The 14,346-nt window shown below is 44.3% G+C and overlaps 1 protein-coding gene across 1 annotated transcript; it reads right to left on the bottom strand.

Moving 5' to 3' along the window:
• Positions 1-4,614: 4,614 nt before the first annotated feature.
• On the bottom strand, positions 4,615-14,170 carry LOC129515761 (uncharacterized). Its single transcript, XM_055334778.1, has 4 exons — positions 14,122-14,170; positions 13,716-14,014; positions 13,084-13,144; positions 4,615-4,907 (listed from the first exon to the last, which is right to left on the bottom strand). Exons 1-4 carry the CDS (start codon positions 14,168-14,170, stop codon positions 4,615-4,617), a joined length of 702 nt encoding a protein of 233 aa, XP_055190753.1.
• Positions 14,171-14,346: the final 176 nt, after the last annotated feature.

The following is a 14,346-nucleotide window of genomic DNA, read 5'->3' as shown; positions in this document are numbered from 1 at the left end:
GCTAAGTGTTTTTTCTACCTGTAATAATAACTGTGTAGTCTTTATACATGTATTAATAAGGTAAATTACAATGACTGATTTTGAATGTCAGAGCAAACATATTCCCAGGATAGACAGGCCCTGTTTAATTATTTGGAAAAAAAAATTAATGCTATTTTAATTTGTTAACTACTGGCATTTTAGGTATACTTCTTTAATTTTTTTAATGATTGCTCTAATAATTATCATACTCATTTTAAACTTTTTACAGCTTACTTACAATTAATATGGTAAAGATTCACTTAAAATATAGAACTTTGCAACTAAATGTGCATGTTTTCTTCATCTTCATCTTTTACATTATTATTGTCATTTTTACTGTGTGTATCCACTACATGTGTCACAAGACAATGCTGAAATGTTTGCTTTCACTAATCGTACATATTACAAAGAATTTAAGAAAAATCTTTAATATCTATCCACATTTCATCATTTCCTGCGCTCTTCATTTCCACCTCAAAATCGAAGTTTCTTTCTTTTTTCTAAAGATTTATTTATTTAAGAAAGAAAGAAGAAAGAAAGAAAGTGAAAGAAAGTGTGTGCAGGTGAGTGTGTGGCGGAGGGGCAGAGGGAGAGGAGAGAGAATCTTGAGTAGGCTCCCCACCCAGCGTGGAACCCAGCACAGAGCTCCATCTCATGATCCTGAGATCAGGACCTGAGCCGAAACGAACTCAAATGCTTAACCAACTGTGCCCCTCAAAATTGAAGTTTCTTTTTTTAAGATTTTATTTAGTTGAGAGAGAGAGAACATGAGCAGAAGGGAGGGGCATAGGGAGAGGGAGAAGCAGACTCCTCAATAAGCCGGAGCCCCATGTAAGGCTTGATCCCAGGACGTAGGGATCATGACCTGAACTGAAGGCAGATGCTTAACCAACTGAGCCACCCAGGTGCCTCAAAAACTGACTTTTCATCCAAGTGTTGACTTCCCTGTAAATATTGCCTTCTTTTGATTGCTTTTCAGTGTGTTAAGGGAGGCTTTTAAAATTTTTTGTCTGGAGAGTATATTTGCTATTTGAGGATGAGTCTTACAGGAGTTCCCATATCATCAGAAGACATACCTCATTCTTTTAAATCGGTATCTAGTGGGACACCTGGGTGGCTCAGTGTTTGAGAATCTGCCTTCAGCTCGGGGAGTGTTCCTGGGGTCCCGGGGTCGGGTCCCGCATCGGGGCTCCCCCCATAGAGCCTGCTTCTCCATCTGCCTGTGTCTCTGTCTCTCTCTCTCCCTCTGTGTCTCTCATGAGTAAATAAATAAAATCTTTTGAAATAAATAAATAAATGGCTATCTAGTAATCAGCAGACTTTGTGGTTTAGTTGCTACCTATATCTGAAACCTCTGAATAATCTAGATTCTTTTTAGTGGAGTCATCTTCTCCAGACTGGATCTGGGTTTCTGCACATGTTAACTCATGCTAGATTATGTTATGGATGAGTTTCTCATTTCGTGTATCACAGTCTATGTTTTGGCAATATTTGAAAATGTACCCTGGAGTCTCCCTGCTTCTGTCTGGATGGGTTGCTAACCAGTTCTACTGCACAATTCCTATCCTAGGACTTTTCTTTGTTGTTATTCTGAGTTGGATTCCCTAGTTCCTGAATCCTATGATTTCTTCTCTTTTTGATTTTCTCCCACAGATTGCTGATACACATTATCCAAGAAGTTTCTAAGGAAGAATAAAATAAGAATTTATTTAGGTTTGAGATCCTGGCAGAAACAAAAATCACATTTTTATGGATAGCTTGGGTTAGTTGAGAAATGCAGGCTGAAAATTATTTTCTGTCGGAATTTCATAGTTATTTTTTACACTGTTGTTTTCTAGCATTCAGTGTTGCTGCTGAGAAATGTGAACCATTGTGTTTCTCGTTCCTTCATTTATACATTGTTTTGGTTTTTAACACTTTTCCTTGTCTTGCATCACTTTAAGATCATTTTATCCACCTCATTCTGAAATTGATTGAGGATATGCCTTAGTTTCGGTTGTTTTATATTCATCAAACACAGCTTGTCCATCACTAGGATGATACCATTTCTTCCCTTAACACTTCATCATTCCATTTCAAGATGGAAGTGTTGGAAGTTTACGCTATATCATGAAAAGTGTCTTTGGTGCTGGCTATGCCGCTGGTACAGAGATACGGGGTCCAATTCTTTGGCTGTGTGAATCATATCTTTGCGTTAATGGTTGGATTCGAGACCCATTTGGCTGAAGCAAGGATATTTACCCACCTTGGACTTGAGTTTACCTCAACTTGAGTTTACCAGCTGTGTGGCTTTGGGCAAATTATTTAAATTTAGGTTCTTCATTTGTAATGAGTAGAAAATAGTCCTTGTATGTCACAAGTGTATGTTCAGATAAACTAGTCGGGATATCTCACTCTTGTCTAGAAAGAAGGGGAAGTGCTTTCTTCTGTAGCATCACCCTTGTTTGATATTTCAGTTCTTTTCTAGAAAAAAGGAAACATTTTTTCCTTCTCTTTCATTGCCCCTGTTTCTTAAGAAGCCATCTCCTCTTCCCCATCATGTCCTAGTAAACCCTGCTTTTATTTTCATTTAATACAGAAGAATTTGTTATATTTACCCATGTCACAGAATTTTAAACCTTTGATTCATAGAAGGAAAATAGCATTTTTCCTTCTATGAATTTTTCAGGACGTTAATGTGACGACTCTTTATCTAAAATCATGGTTTACATTTTCTGCATTCTTCCTTGTATTCTTATGGTAAACATTAGTTAACATTTTATGTGCTTTTGAGAGTGTATTTTGTGAGTTCTCCTTAGAACACTTCGATTTATCTCGAAACTGAAGCCTCCTACCCCAATCTACAATCCTTTCAACCTCTTGAGACATCTTGTGTAATTCATGAGATGTATGATATTCAGTCTCTGCACTTAATTCATGTGTTCTACATCTCTGCTTGGGCGACAGTTCCTTAGTGAGATGAGATGCATCAGAAGAAAGAAACAGGTGGCACCTTGTTGAGACAGCAGCTGGGCCTGGGGTGGTGCTCTTCCTATAAGGGTCTCAGTTGCGGTGAGGATGGTCCCCGAAAGCACTGGGAGTGAAACCACAGTGCCTGTAACTGTTCCCCTCTCTCAAGGTTGATCTTCTGAGTCAGTACAATGCTCCTGGTGGGAAAGAAATAATTTATTGGACATCACAGGACTCCCAGACACCCTGAAAGCCCCCTGAAAATAAATGTTTGTAGATGTGTCTGGTCATTTAACACTATTCTGTGAAGGTGTGTTTTCTCTGTTCTAGGCATTGGCCTCTGTTGGGAGACCTCTGATCCCTGCCTTTTCTCAGAGAAAAAAATTCACTTTTTCATTCTGGCAGGATCTCTCACAAAAACATTGCAGGATATTTCTTTCTTTTGATAGTTCTTTTTGCCTTTATTTTGATCTAAAATCAGCTCAAGTCCTATCACTCATGTGAACTTGATCCTGAATAGTGTAATACACACTGATTTTTTCTTTTCTCTGAATTCTACAACATAAAGAATTAGCACTGAATCAAAACTTCTTATATGCCTGTTTCGTCTCATTAATACTTTGGTAAATTCCCCAACATTTGGGATTTCCAACACCCTTTATATTTGTTTTGCATTCCCAAAGCAGAATAGGCTCAATTAATATTTCCTGGCAGGATCGTGTATGTCTCATTCCTAAACTAAACAAACGGTACTTTCTCCTGATGATTGTGATTACGGGTATGGCCTGACTCATTCTTACCACCTTCTGTGTCACAGGGTACTCCTCTGATCAGAAGTTTCCAACACAACAGTATTGGCCATTTAGGAACCTCAGAAAGATTTATTTTTTATCAGTATTTTTCTCTTTTTCGATTGAATGAACAGAATCCAAGCTCCACCAACTTTCTCTTGAATCAGCACACGGATACTAAAATTTATCTAAAGAAAGGATTTAGAATGTGTGAATGACCTCTAGCGAAATATCAGTCAAGACCAAAGACATGGGGCAAAGTAGCAGAGTAGGGAGCAGGATAGGAAGGGGAGGAAAGACCGATGAACAGTCATAGAGCAGGGCCTCTCTGGTGTGAATATGTGAGATATGTCTCCTCCAGCTGGGAGGAGGGTCTCATGGTTTTAGGCTGGGGATGACACATAAGGTTGGGTTGGTTGGGTTTGGAAGGCCCCCTGAGGTTTTTTTTTTATTATTATTTATGATACAGAGAGAGAGAGAGAGAGAGAGAGAGAGAGAAGCAGAGACACAGGCAGAGGGAGAAGCAGGCTCCATGCACCGGGAGCTCAACGTGGGACTCGATCCCGGGTCTCCAGGATCGCACCCTACGCCAAAGGCAGGCGCCAGACCGCTGCGCCATCCAGGGATCCCCGGCCCCCTGAGTTTTAAAGGGCTGGTGAATGAGGCCTGAGAAACATTGCTCCCCTGGCCCAGGTGTGCGCCTGTGGCCTGGGTTCCTCTTTAGAGGCTGCCTTTCTTCTAATCGGCACAAATGTGCCATAGGAGCCAACGCAGCTCAGCCCCGAGTTAGGGTCACTTCCCCATGATCTCTGTGCTTCTTGTGCAGAGAGGATGTGGCTGTGGAGCACTGTGGCTAACTGCTGGCGCAGAAGTACACAGATGTCTGGTTGATGCGAGCAGACTCCAGAATCAGGGGGAAGGCATCCTTCTTCTTCCTAGAGACACTGTACCCGTAAGGGATGTCTCCTGTCTCCATACTGTCAATATTATATGACCAGTGGAGGAGCCGCAACCCCAGACCTGGGTCTTGTCGATACCAGAACATTCTTTCATGGTCCATATTCTGTGAACATTTCAACAAAACTTTTGCTCCCACTTTTTTGATGAGATGTCTTGGGGTTTGAGTCACTTGTGAGTTCAAAAGGCCTATGAGAGAAGAGCAGAGGATGTGACTCCAGAGGCCAGGAAGCCTAAGGAAAGAAAAGGCTCATATCAGGGCCTGGAAATAACAGCACAGGGGTTTTCCCCTAACATCCCACACTCACCTACTCCCAGGAAACAAAAGGCCACACCACAGAGGAGCCCGATCCCCATGGCAGACTTGAGGCAGGACTGGCTCCTCTCAGGCTCAGGCTGGAGGCTGGTTGTCTGTGATGTCACTGTCCCTGCCCACACTCACCATCCCTTAGTCGTCTTCTAGATTTAAGAGAGTTTAGAGTTGCCAAAGTGAAAGCCATCTCTGTCTCACGTGGCAGTGTAGGTGCATGTGTGCATGTGTGTGCATGTGTGCGCGTGCCTTTGTGTCTGTGTGTGTATGTGTGTGTGCAGAAAACAGCTAACACAGTAGGCCTGAAGAGTCTCCCCTTAGAAGGACCGGCTCTTGCAATGTAGGCCCCAGGCTGGCGTCTGGGAACGTGGATTTCAGGAGCGTTCCTACCATTGAGTAACTGGTAAGTGTTGTTCATTTTGCCTGGACTGCTTGCACAAACAATGTAGTGTATGCCAAACACCCACTTTGTCTCTTCAAGTCTGCAATTTGGGTGTGTGTTAGTGCCTGTGTGATCAGCTGTGTTACTTTTCCAGGGCTGCCCCGATATACTACGAACCGGGTGACTAATCCAATGGAAACTGCTTTTCTCACTGTTCTGGAGGCTAGAAGTCCAAGATCAAGGTGTTGGCAGGATTGGTTTCCCAGCGACCTTGCTTCTCGGCTCGCAGCTGGCCTCGTCCCTCTGCCTTCACACAGTGTTGCCTCTCTCTGTGTCTGTGTCCTGATTACCTCTCCTTATAAGGACACTGGTCATATTGGGAAAGGGCCACCCCCACAACCTCATTTAACATTAGTTACCCCTTTAAAGAACTTATCTACAAATACAGTCACATTCTGAAGTACTGGGTGTTAGGACTTCAATATATGAATTTTGAGGGAACATACTTCAGCCCATAACACTGGCTTCCAAAAGTGTCTATGATGCTGAGCCTGCATCTTCCTTGCTGGGGAAGGAGTGCATCCTCCGGGGAGGGCAAGAACATAAGGAAGTCTCCATGGATTCATCCGAACTCTGGCTGGTTTCTTTCCTTTCCAATCTGCCTGTGTATCCTAGCGAGGTCTGGGTAGTAAGGCCACACGGCCTGAAATGCTGGTCCCCTAAAGTCCTTCTAGTGAGTCTCAGGAAGTGAATCTCCACCAGCAAGGATTTTTTTTTTTCCTGACCAATTCCGATTAGGAAAGCATTACTGTCCTCTGTCTCTATTTCCCTCCCTCCCTCCCTCCCTCTCCATATATTTTTCCTTCACAGCAATTTTAGTTTTTCATACAATCTTATTAAAAAACAAGAATTACCACAAGTAATGTGTTGGTTACAAGGCAGGCTTTGAAGCTACACTGTCTGGGTTTGAAATTCAATTCTGTTGTTAATTGGCTGTGACCAGGGGCAAATTCTGGGTCTCAGTGCTCTTATATGGAAAATTGGACTAATAAAAGTATCAACTATTAATAAAAGTACCAACCACTGTAAGAACGCAACAGATTGGTACATATGAACTGGTTATATCATCGCAGACCTCAATAAATCCAGCCTTTAAACCCATGAAGTCTTACTACTACTACTGTCATTTACTGAATACTAATTTTGTGTCAGACAGTGTGTTAAAATTCTCCACTGATATGATTTCTTGTACTCATCCTTATGTTAACGTTTTGGGGTAAATCTTCATCTTTTTATTTTTCTTACATTTTTTTAAAGATTTATTTGAGAGAGAGCATGCAGATGAGTGAGGGGGAGGGACAGAGGGAGAGGGAGAGAGAATCCCCAAGCAGACTCCACACTGAGCACAGAGCCCCATGCAGAGCTCAATCCCATGACCCTGAGATCATGACCTGAGCTGAAACCAAGAGTCAGACATTCGACTGACTGAGGAAGCCAGGCGCCCCAAATCTTTGTCTTTTTAGATTTGCCTTCCAAAATGTTTCTGCAGGAATTGTTTTTCAATGAATTCAAAACAACAAAACTGAAAGCACACTTGCTATGCCCTTTTAGGCCACCATGGATATTAAACTGTGGCTCGTTACCAAGGGTCCTACAGCTTTCCTACTGTCTCTAAGCTTCATGGTACTTGTGTAATAGGGACCTCACTCAGGCAGCATCGGATCCTACTCACTCACTAGGAAGGAAAAGCTACAAAGCCCAACATAATTCTGACTTAGCCATCAATTTATTTTCTCTGAATTCCTGGTGAAGTTCATAACCAGAAGTGACCAGAAGAAATATGCCTATCTCTGGGTTCTGGCTCAAATTCTATCTTCATGTTTTGCTGTTCTCTGCTTTTGAAATGATTAGCTTTAGCATTTAGGGGATTTTTATCAGATGCCTTAATAGCCCCTATACTAAGTGCCATCCCGAGCACATCCTCGTATCCAGGTGGCATCTCATATTGCAAAATTTTACCAATTCCTCAGTCCTCATTTCTTATCTGTCTGTTCTAAAGTACACATTTAGTGTGCTGAAAGTATTTAGTTGTAGGTATTTCTGTTCTAATTGTTACTGATTTGGTTTCATAGATACAGGTACATCGAGGTGTGAGTCTTCCCATAAGCAATAGGCTCATTCCTTTGATAAAACACTTGCCTTTTCTGTCCATTGTGTTGGTGGTGGAGACACAATGGAGACATAATGGAGACATGATGGTGCCCACATGTGCAGGCTCCCCCTGGTGATGTAGTGGAGACAGTGGGGTACCAATGATGGGGTGCAGTCAGTAGAGGTGCAATGTCTGTGAAAAAGAAGAAGAATAAAGAAGAAAGAAGAAGAAGAAGAAGAAGAAGAAGAAGAAGAAAGAAGAAGAAGAAGAAGAAAGAAGAAGAAAGAAGAAGAAGAAGAAGAAGAAGAAGAAGAAGAAGAAGAAGAAGAAGAAAGAAGAAGAAGGAAGAAGAAGAGGAGGAGGAGGAGAAGAAGAAGGAAGAGGAAGAGAAAGAAGAAGGGGAGGGGAGCAGGAGGGAGGGGGAGAAGATGAGACATCACAATCAAATGCAAAAGCAAAGATTTAAAAGGGCATTTTCAAGGTAATGGGAGAAGTTTAAATACGATTCTGGCTATGCATAATATGAAGGAATTGCAAATAATTCTGTTAGGTTGGCAATATGACTGTATAAAAATATTATTTTTTAGAGCTTACTAAAATCTGGAATAAAATATTATGATGTCTGGGAAATTGCCTCAAAAGATATCAACCAAAAATGCTGGAGGAATGGAAGATGAAAGTGTGGCAGGTGTTAATTATTGAATCTGGGCGATAGGGCTCATTGTATTACTCTTTCTGCTTTCATGATTGACAATTTTCTTAATAAAATGCTTGAAAATGTTATATCAAGAGGAACATGGAAAGTACGAATTATTTTCATCTAATGCTTCACCTTCAGCATGCTTTACCATAGTATTACATTAAGTACCAGGCTCTACAAAGCAACTGGTTTATACTCTTCAAAAGTATTGAATTACAAAGGACAGACGGAGGGGCATTCCAGAGTAAAGAGAAATAACAACTAAATGTAAAATGTAATTCTGGATTGGATTATAGACCAGAATCTGTTTTCCTTTTTTGTTACAAAGGACACTATTTGGACAATTGTCAAATATGAAAAAAGTAATAGATACTGATATAAAAATATAATAATAAAATCCAATTAAAAGTTATTCTGTTTGTGTTATCACCATGTGCCAGAAATTCTAAACAATTTTGGTGATGAAAGACTCCTTCCTTCTGTGTAATATCTGCCCTCTGGGACTGCCTTAGTTCACTTAGCACAGGGACAAATACCTGGAAGCAGAGAGAATGGCAGTTGCCAGGGGCTGGGGAAGGGTTAAGCGGGAGTAGCTGTTCACGAGATACCAAGTTCCAGTCTTGCAAGATGATGACATCTGAACAACATTGTGTCTAAAGTTAAGGAAGCTGGAGTGTACATTTAAACACTTGTTAAAAGGGACCTCATGCAAAGCGTCCTTGTCACACACGTGCTCACAAAACAGCAAAAAAAAAAAAAAAAAAGCCCAAAACAAACCCTCAGTGCGTGATTTTGGTGCACACGGAGATTTGTAATTACGTACATGACTATTAATGAAAATAATATCGTTGCATACAGGAGGGGATGCTAAAATATTATTTGTTCTGGCAGCCAGGTAGGCGTGATACGCCATGGGTAGGAGGCAGAGGATTATGGCCCTTTCTGTTATTTGTTATGATGAAGAGGAATTCCAAACTAACAGATACTCAGGTGAAGCTTACTTCTTTTTTATTTTTTTTATTTTTTATTTTTTTTATTTTTGAAGCTTACTTCTACAGGATCCCTTGGTCACAGTCTTCTTCTTGTCCTCCGAAGAGCAATCTGGTGGCAGAGGGCCCGCTTGCCCACTCTGAGCAGTTCACATGAGGGACCTCTCCCCAGGAGAACTCGCCTCCCCCATCCCCAGTCACCACCGCTCCTCTCTGGGCCTGGAGCTGCTTTTAGAGTCTGTGTCTGGAAAAGTTTGTCCCTGCAGCTGTGATGGTGAGCGTGTAACAGAAATGGGGCATGTCCAGAGCAGAAATTGGTAGCCTCTGTGTTCAATAATAGCATTATCCAAGCGAAGAGCTTGTCTCTTAGAGAATTTATTCATAAGATTTGTTATTTAAGCTGCTTATCAAAAGGGCTCATAGCTAGGAAAGAGAGATAAGGAAGACAAATCCTGATTAAAATTCTTGAAGGCATCTTAGAATCCTTGCATTGATATTTCTTGAACACTTGCTATGTGCTGGGCACCGGGAATGCAGTCACAGACCATGGACGCACGCTCTGTGCCTCGCAGAGCGTCCATTCCATTCCGGAGCCAGTGGACCAGGCATAATGATGGTTTGGTGATGCAAACATGGGAGGACACATTACCCTAAATCAAAGAACAGACGGCCCCAAAGGGAGATTTATAGCAAACAATAACAATGACACGGTGAAGCTGTTGCAGAACTGAACTGAGATGTATAGAAAGGGTGTGTGTTCGGGAAATGACCAGAGACATTCTGGGGATCATGCGAAGCAATCATGAGATCGGGAGAGTAAGAATGAGTTTGCTGGGTGGGCTTGGCAGAGCAAATGACAGCATGATCAGAGCCAGTGACAGCCGACATGAAAATAATGCTGAATAAGAAGTTGAGCCCCAGAGTAATGAAATCCAGAAGCCAACACCTGAAATTAGAAAGGCAATTTGTCTAGAGGTGGAGTGCAAGTGTTAGATGGAACGTGGGTGATGGGGAATAGGGCACTGACCAGGGCTGGTGGCCCATGGCCCTGGAGACAGTCCCCGAAGACCAGTGCATCTGGGTGGAACGACGCTCCCTCTTGCAGGTGGTGCCAGGGAAGCTGAACTGGTACCAGGTGAGTTCTCTTAGGTGGCCTGGGCTGCGCAAGCCCCATGCAAGTCCCGAAGGGAAGTGAGGACTCTGGCATCTCATTCATAGGTGCTGTCCCTACCACTGTCTCCTGTGGGTGCCACCTTCCCCCCTGTGACAACCCTTTCAGTGCAGAGAGGAAGTGGCCATGCAGCGCTGTGGGTTCACTGCTGGCAGAAGTGTCTGAAAAGGGCTGGACGTCTGAAGGCTGGGAGGAATGCTTAGGCTTATTTAAAAACACACCATATCTCTTAGGGACTTCTCATCTGTTGGGGTTCTTGGCATTGAGTAAAACAGTAACTGTAGCCTCATTCTTGGCTCTTGTCTGAATCAGCACATACTGGTCATGGTATATGTTTTGGCCACAACACAGTCACCCTTTCTTCTGACACTGAGATTTCAGCGACACTAGCATCCATGGACACTTGTGGATAAAGTGAGACGGTAAGTCAAGGGAAAGAGCTTCAGAGGGATGCCAGTGTATAAACCACCAGACAAAGCCTTAATGCAGCGGTCTGAGAAACCAAGTTCAAGGACATAGACCTGTGCCCATGAACTACCTGTCCCAAGGAGGATGTCACAGCAGGTGAGTTCATGGTGGGGTGTCTGCATTAGCTCTGGTGTTAGTGAAACAATACCTCGTGAGCCCACTTGTAAGGGAAGAGTATATATAGAAAGAGTAGGGTACCAAGGACATTGACAATGGGTGAACTAAAAATTAATACTTAAAAAAAAAACTGTGACTAGTGTCCAAATCTGAAAATTCACTAAATCTTGTAGGTCTTTCTTTAGCATGAGTGAGTTTGGTTGAGGTGTGAGTAATCAAGAGTAGATCCCATAAAGTAGCTGAGGCTACATGCCTCTCTGTGAACCTGAGCCCTGCTGGCCCTGGGAAATAAGAGTAAGGAGCAGGGTAACCTGGTGCCTAAAGCAGGTCCATGTTAAGAATTAGGGCATCGTAGCTATCATCTCTAGGTCCTGTGAGAGGGTTCTAGGTGTGTGGGATTCTACAGAAGTAGGAAGGCATCTGTCTACATCATGGTCCCATGGGCTCCCATGGGATACAGGGTCACCCAAGATGACTTCCAGGAAATAAGACTAAGTCATTAGATGGTAGATCCCCATTCCAGGGGGAACAATCTTTGATTTTATAATCTCCGCTTCCATCTCCGATTTAATTAGTATAATTCTATTTATATTGAGGATGTGATAAAAGTAGTAATGGAAACTCAACTTAGATGTGAGAAGCAACAATTTTTGTAGTTCAGAAATATCTGAGCCAATCTTTCAAAAAGGAGAGATACATCCACTGGAAGCCCCTGTGTGTGACAACATAAGGTGCCTCCTAGAGGGAGCTTATCCTGAGACTAGGGCAAGGGGCCTACGGGGTGGAAGACCTAGTAATACAGCCAGTTCTTGGAGGGATGAGTGGATTTGGAGTTCAGCTGGGTTTCCTGCTGGATTTTGCATCCTGGATGAGGTTCTCTGCATTTCCGTATCCCAGGATATAACTACTATTTTGGTGGTTGGTGAGGAATGTATGTAATTGAGTGAGCCTTCATGCCAAAGTCTGGATAAGATATTTGGGATCAAGATGCGGAGCTGTAGTTTTGCCCTTCCAACACAAAGAAAGAAAAGGAAAAGCTTGAGCAAATTTTTCTTCTTGTGCTTCATTAATAGAGGTGCCACTCTGCAGGAGGCTCCACCTGGGAGGGATGTTGGAGCCCGTGGGCAGCAACAATGAAGTCTGCTGTATTGTACTGCATGGCAAATGAAAGGTACAGAGCTGAAGCATCAGCAGTGGCTGGCAGGTATTTTAGGGCCCACCCGAAAAAGAAAAAGATCCCATGGGAACAGTGGTACCCAGGGAGGCAACATCGTCATCGGGGGACATAGAGCTCAGGGGCTGGAGTAGAACAGATCTCTATTAGAGCACACGATCTGATTTGCTTGGATACACATATGAAAAACCCTGGAATCTCCCCAGACTATGTGTAGGAGAGGACTTCGCGGGGCACCTAGATACTGGACTAGTCAGAGGGGTGTTGGAAAGAGGATCTCGAGACAAGACTGATTCACTCACTCATTTAACACTACTACTGCCTTCAGGGACTCTGGTAAGTACGGAGATAAGTAAGCAATAGAGGCATGATCCTTATTCTCTTTAACCTGGATATTTATGACTGTAAATGTTAAACAATAAACAGTTGAGTGTGTTGACTGCCATCAGGATAGAAGTTCAGGCTGTCATAAGAGGGCAGAGCAGAGGAACTGACCCAGCCAGGGATTCAAGGAAATCTTTCTGGAGGAGGATGTGACTTCCGAATTAGCATCCAGAGGAGCGATCAGTCAGGTGACCGGGTAGGTAGGGAGAGGAAGGGCGCTCTAGGGAGAGTGAACGTTGGTGGTGAACACCCAGCAGTGAGTCAGCAGAGGGCATACGTGGTAGTTGTGGTCACCGAGGGAAAGAGGACATTCATGTCAAGAAGGCAGGTAGGTACACAAAGACCTCGTCAAGGAGGAGCTTGTAAAGTCTTGAGCTTATACTTTATACTGGCAGTGGGGGCGACTACGTGGAAGGCGGTTAAGGAATCCAGGTGAGAGACGTTGGCTGGGCCACAGCGTTGTCATTGAGGTTAGAAACATTAGTAAAAATTGCAAGGGATGTAACATCTGCACGTACGCAGGGTAGGAGATGCGGGACTAGGTGTCTCTGAGAGATGGCGGGGATGACCCCTCCGTTCCTAGCTTGGACATTTGGCCAGAGGGCGGGACCGTTTGCTGAGATGAGGAAGAATGAGGGACGTCAGATTTTGTGAATAACTCAGAGCGTGCTCTTCCCCCGGGGCAAGCAACCGGGAATAGGACGTGGAATATGGGACAAGGTTTTGTGGAGTGATTGGACTGAAAATGCGGCGTTTGGTTTGGGCAACAGTGAAGCCCAGTAAGGAGTACTGGGGGTGATAGTAGTAGTAGTAGTAGTAGTAGGGAGACAGGATCACAGTGTGCAATCCTGTTCTATCCTGTTCTAGGAAGAGAGTCCCTTGCCCCTGGCAGTAGACCTACCACGGCCAGCGTGTCCTACCTCGACTTGGACAAGCACCTTAGTGGTGAGAGGCCCCAGGAGAGCAGCACCCTGCAGGGGAGCTGCCCTGACAGCATCTGCGGAGCTGGGGAGCCGGGGAAGGACAACTATGGGGCGGATGGTGGAGGGAGTTCTCCTTGTGGTTGGGGTGGGGCTACCCAGGAAGGTGCCTCCTTGTTCTCCAGGTGCCCTTTCTGTGCAGCGAGCATCTGGCTGAGCAGCGCTATGGCTAAACTGCTGGCGCAGAGGTACCGCGAGGTGTGGTTGGTGCCTGCCGACTCCAGGGTTGGGGCCAGGGGGAAATTACTCTTCTCTTTCCGAGAGACCCAGTACCCATCAGGGACATCTCCCTCTTCAGTAAACTGAACGTTCCTTGAAGAGTAGATCAGCTTTAGACCCAGCCCTGGGTCTTGTCGGTACCAGTACATAGCGTCGCGGTTCACATCCTGAGAACAAAGCAGTGTCATCTGCCTCCCGGTCCCTGCGATGAGGTGTCTCGGGATCTGGGTCACTCCAGCTTCCATGGGGCCTGCGAGGGAAGGAAACAGCTAGAGTCAGACGAGAAGACCTCTAGATAGTGTCTGGAGATGAGACCTGCAAGGTGCAGCCACCTTGCCCAGGTGTCCTGAAACTCACCTGCTCCCAGGAGACACAGCACCACCCAGCCCAGCAGCCCGAAAGCCATGGGTGTCCTCCAGCCCCGGGGGCTCCAGTCGGCTTCTGTGGCATCTCCCTCTTTGCAGCTACTTGGCCCTCATTTTCGGGAGCGAAGCCACTTCCCTTTCTCACGGGGCTGAAGGGAAACACAAGCGACTGGTGGTGGCCGCTGTGGGCTGGCGAGGCTTGCGGTCACCAACATTT

Source organism: Nyctereutes procyonoides, unplaced genomic scaffold, assembly GCF_905146905.1.
Source record: "Nyctereutes procyonoides isolate TBG_1078 unplaced genomic scaffold, NYPRO_anot_genome, whole genome shotgun sequence".
NCBI lineage: Eukaryota > Metazoa > Chordata > Mammalia > Carnivora > Canidae > Nyctereutes > Nyctereutes procyonoides.
This window is presented reverse-complemented; position numbering and strand designations above follow the sequence as displayed.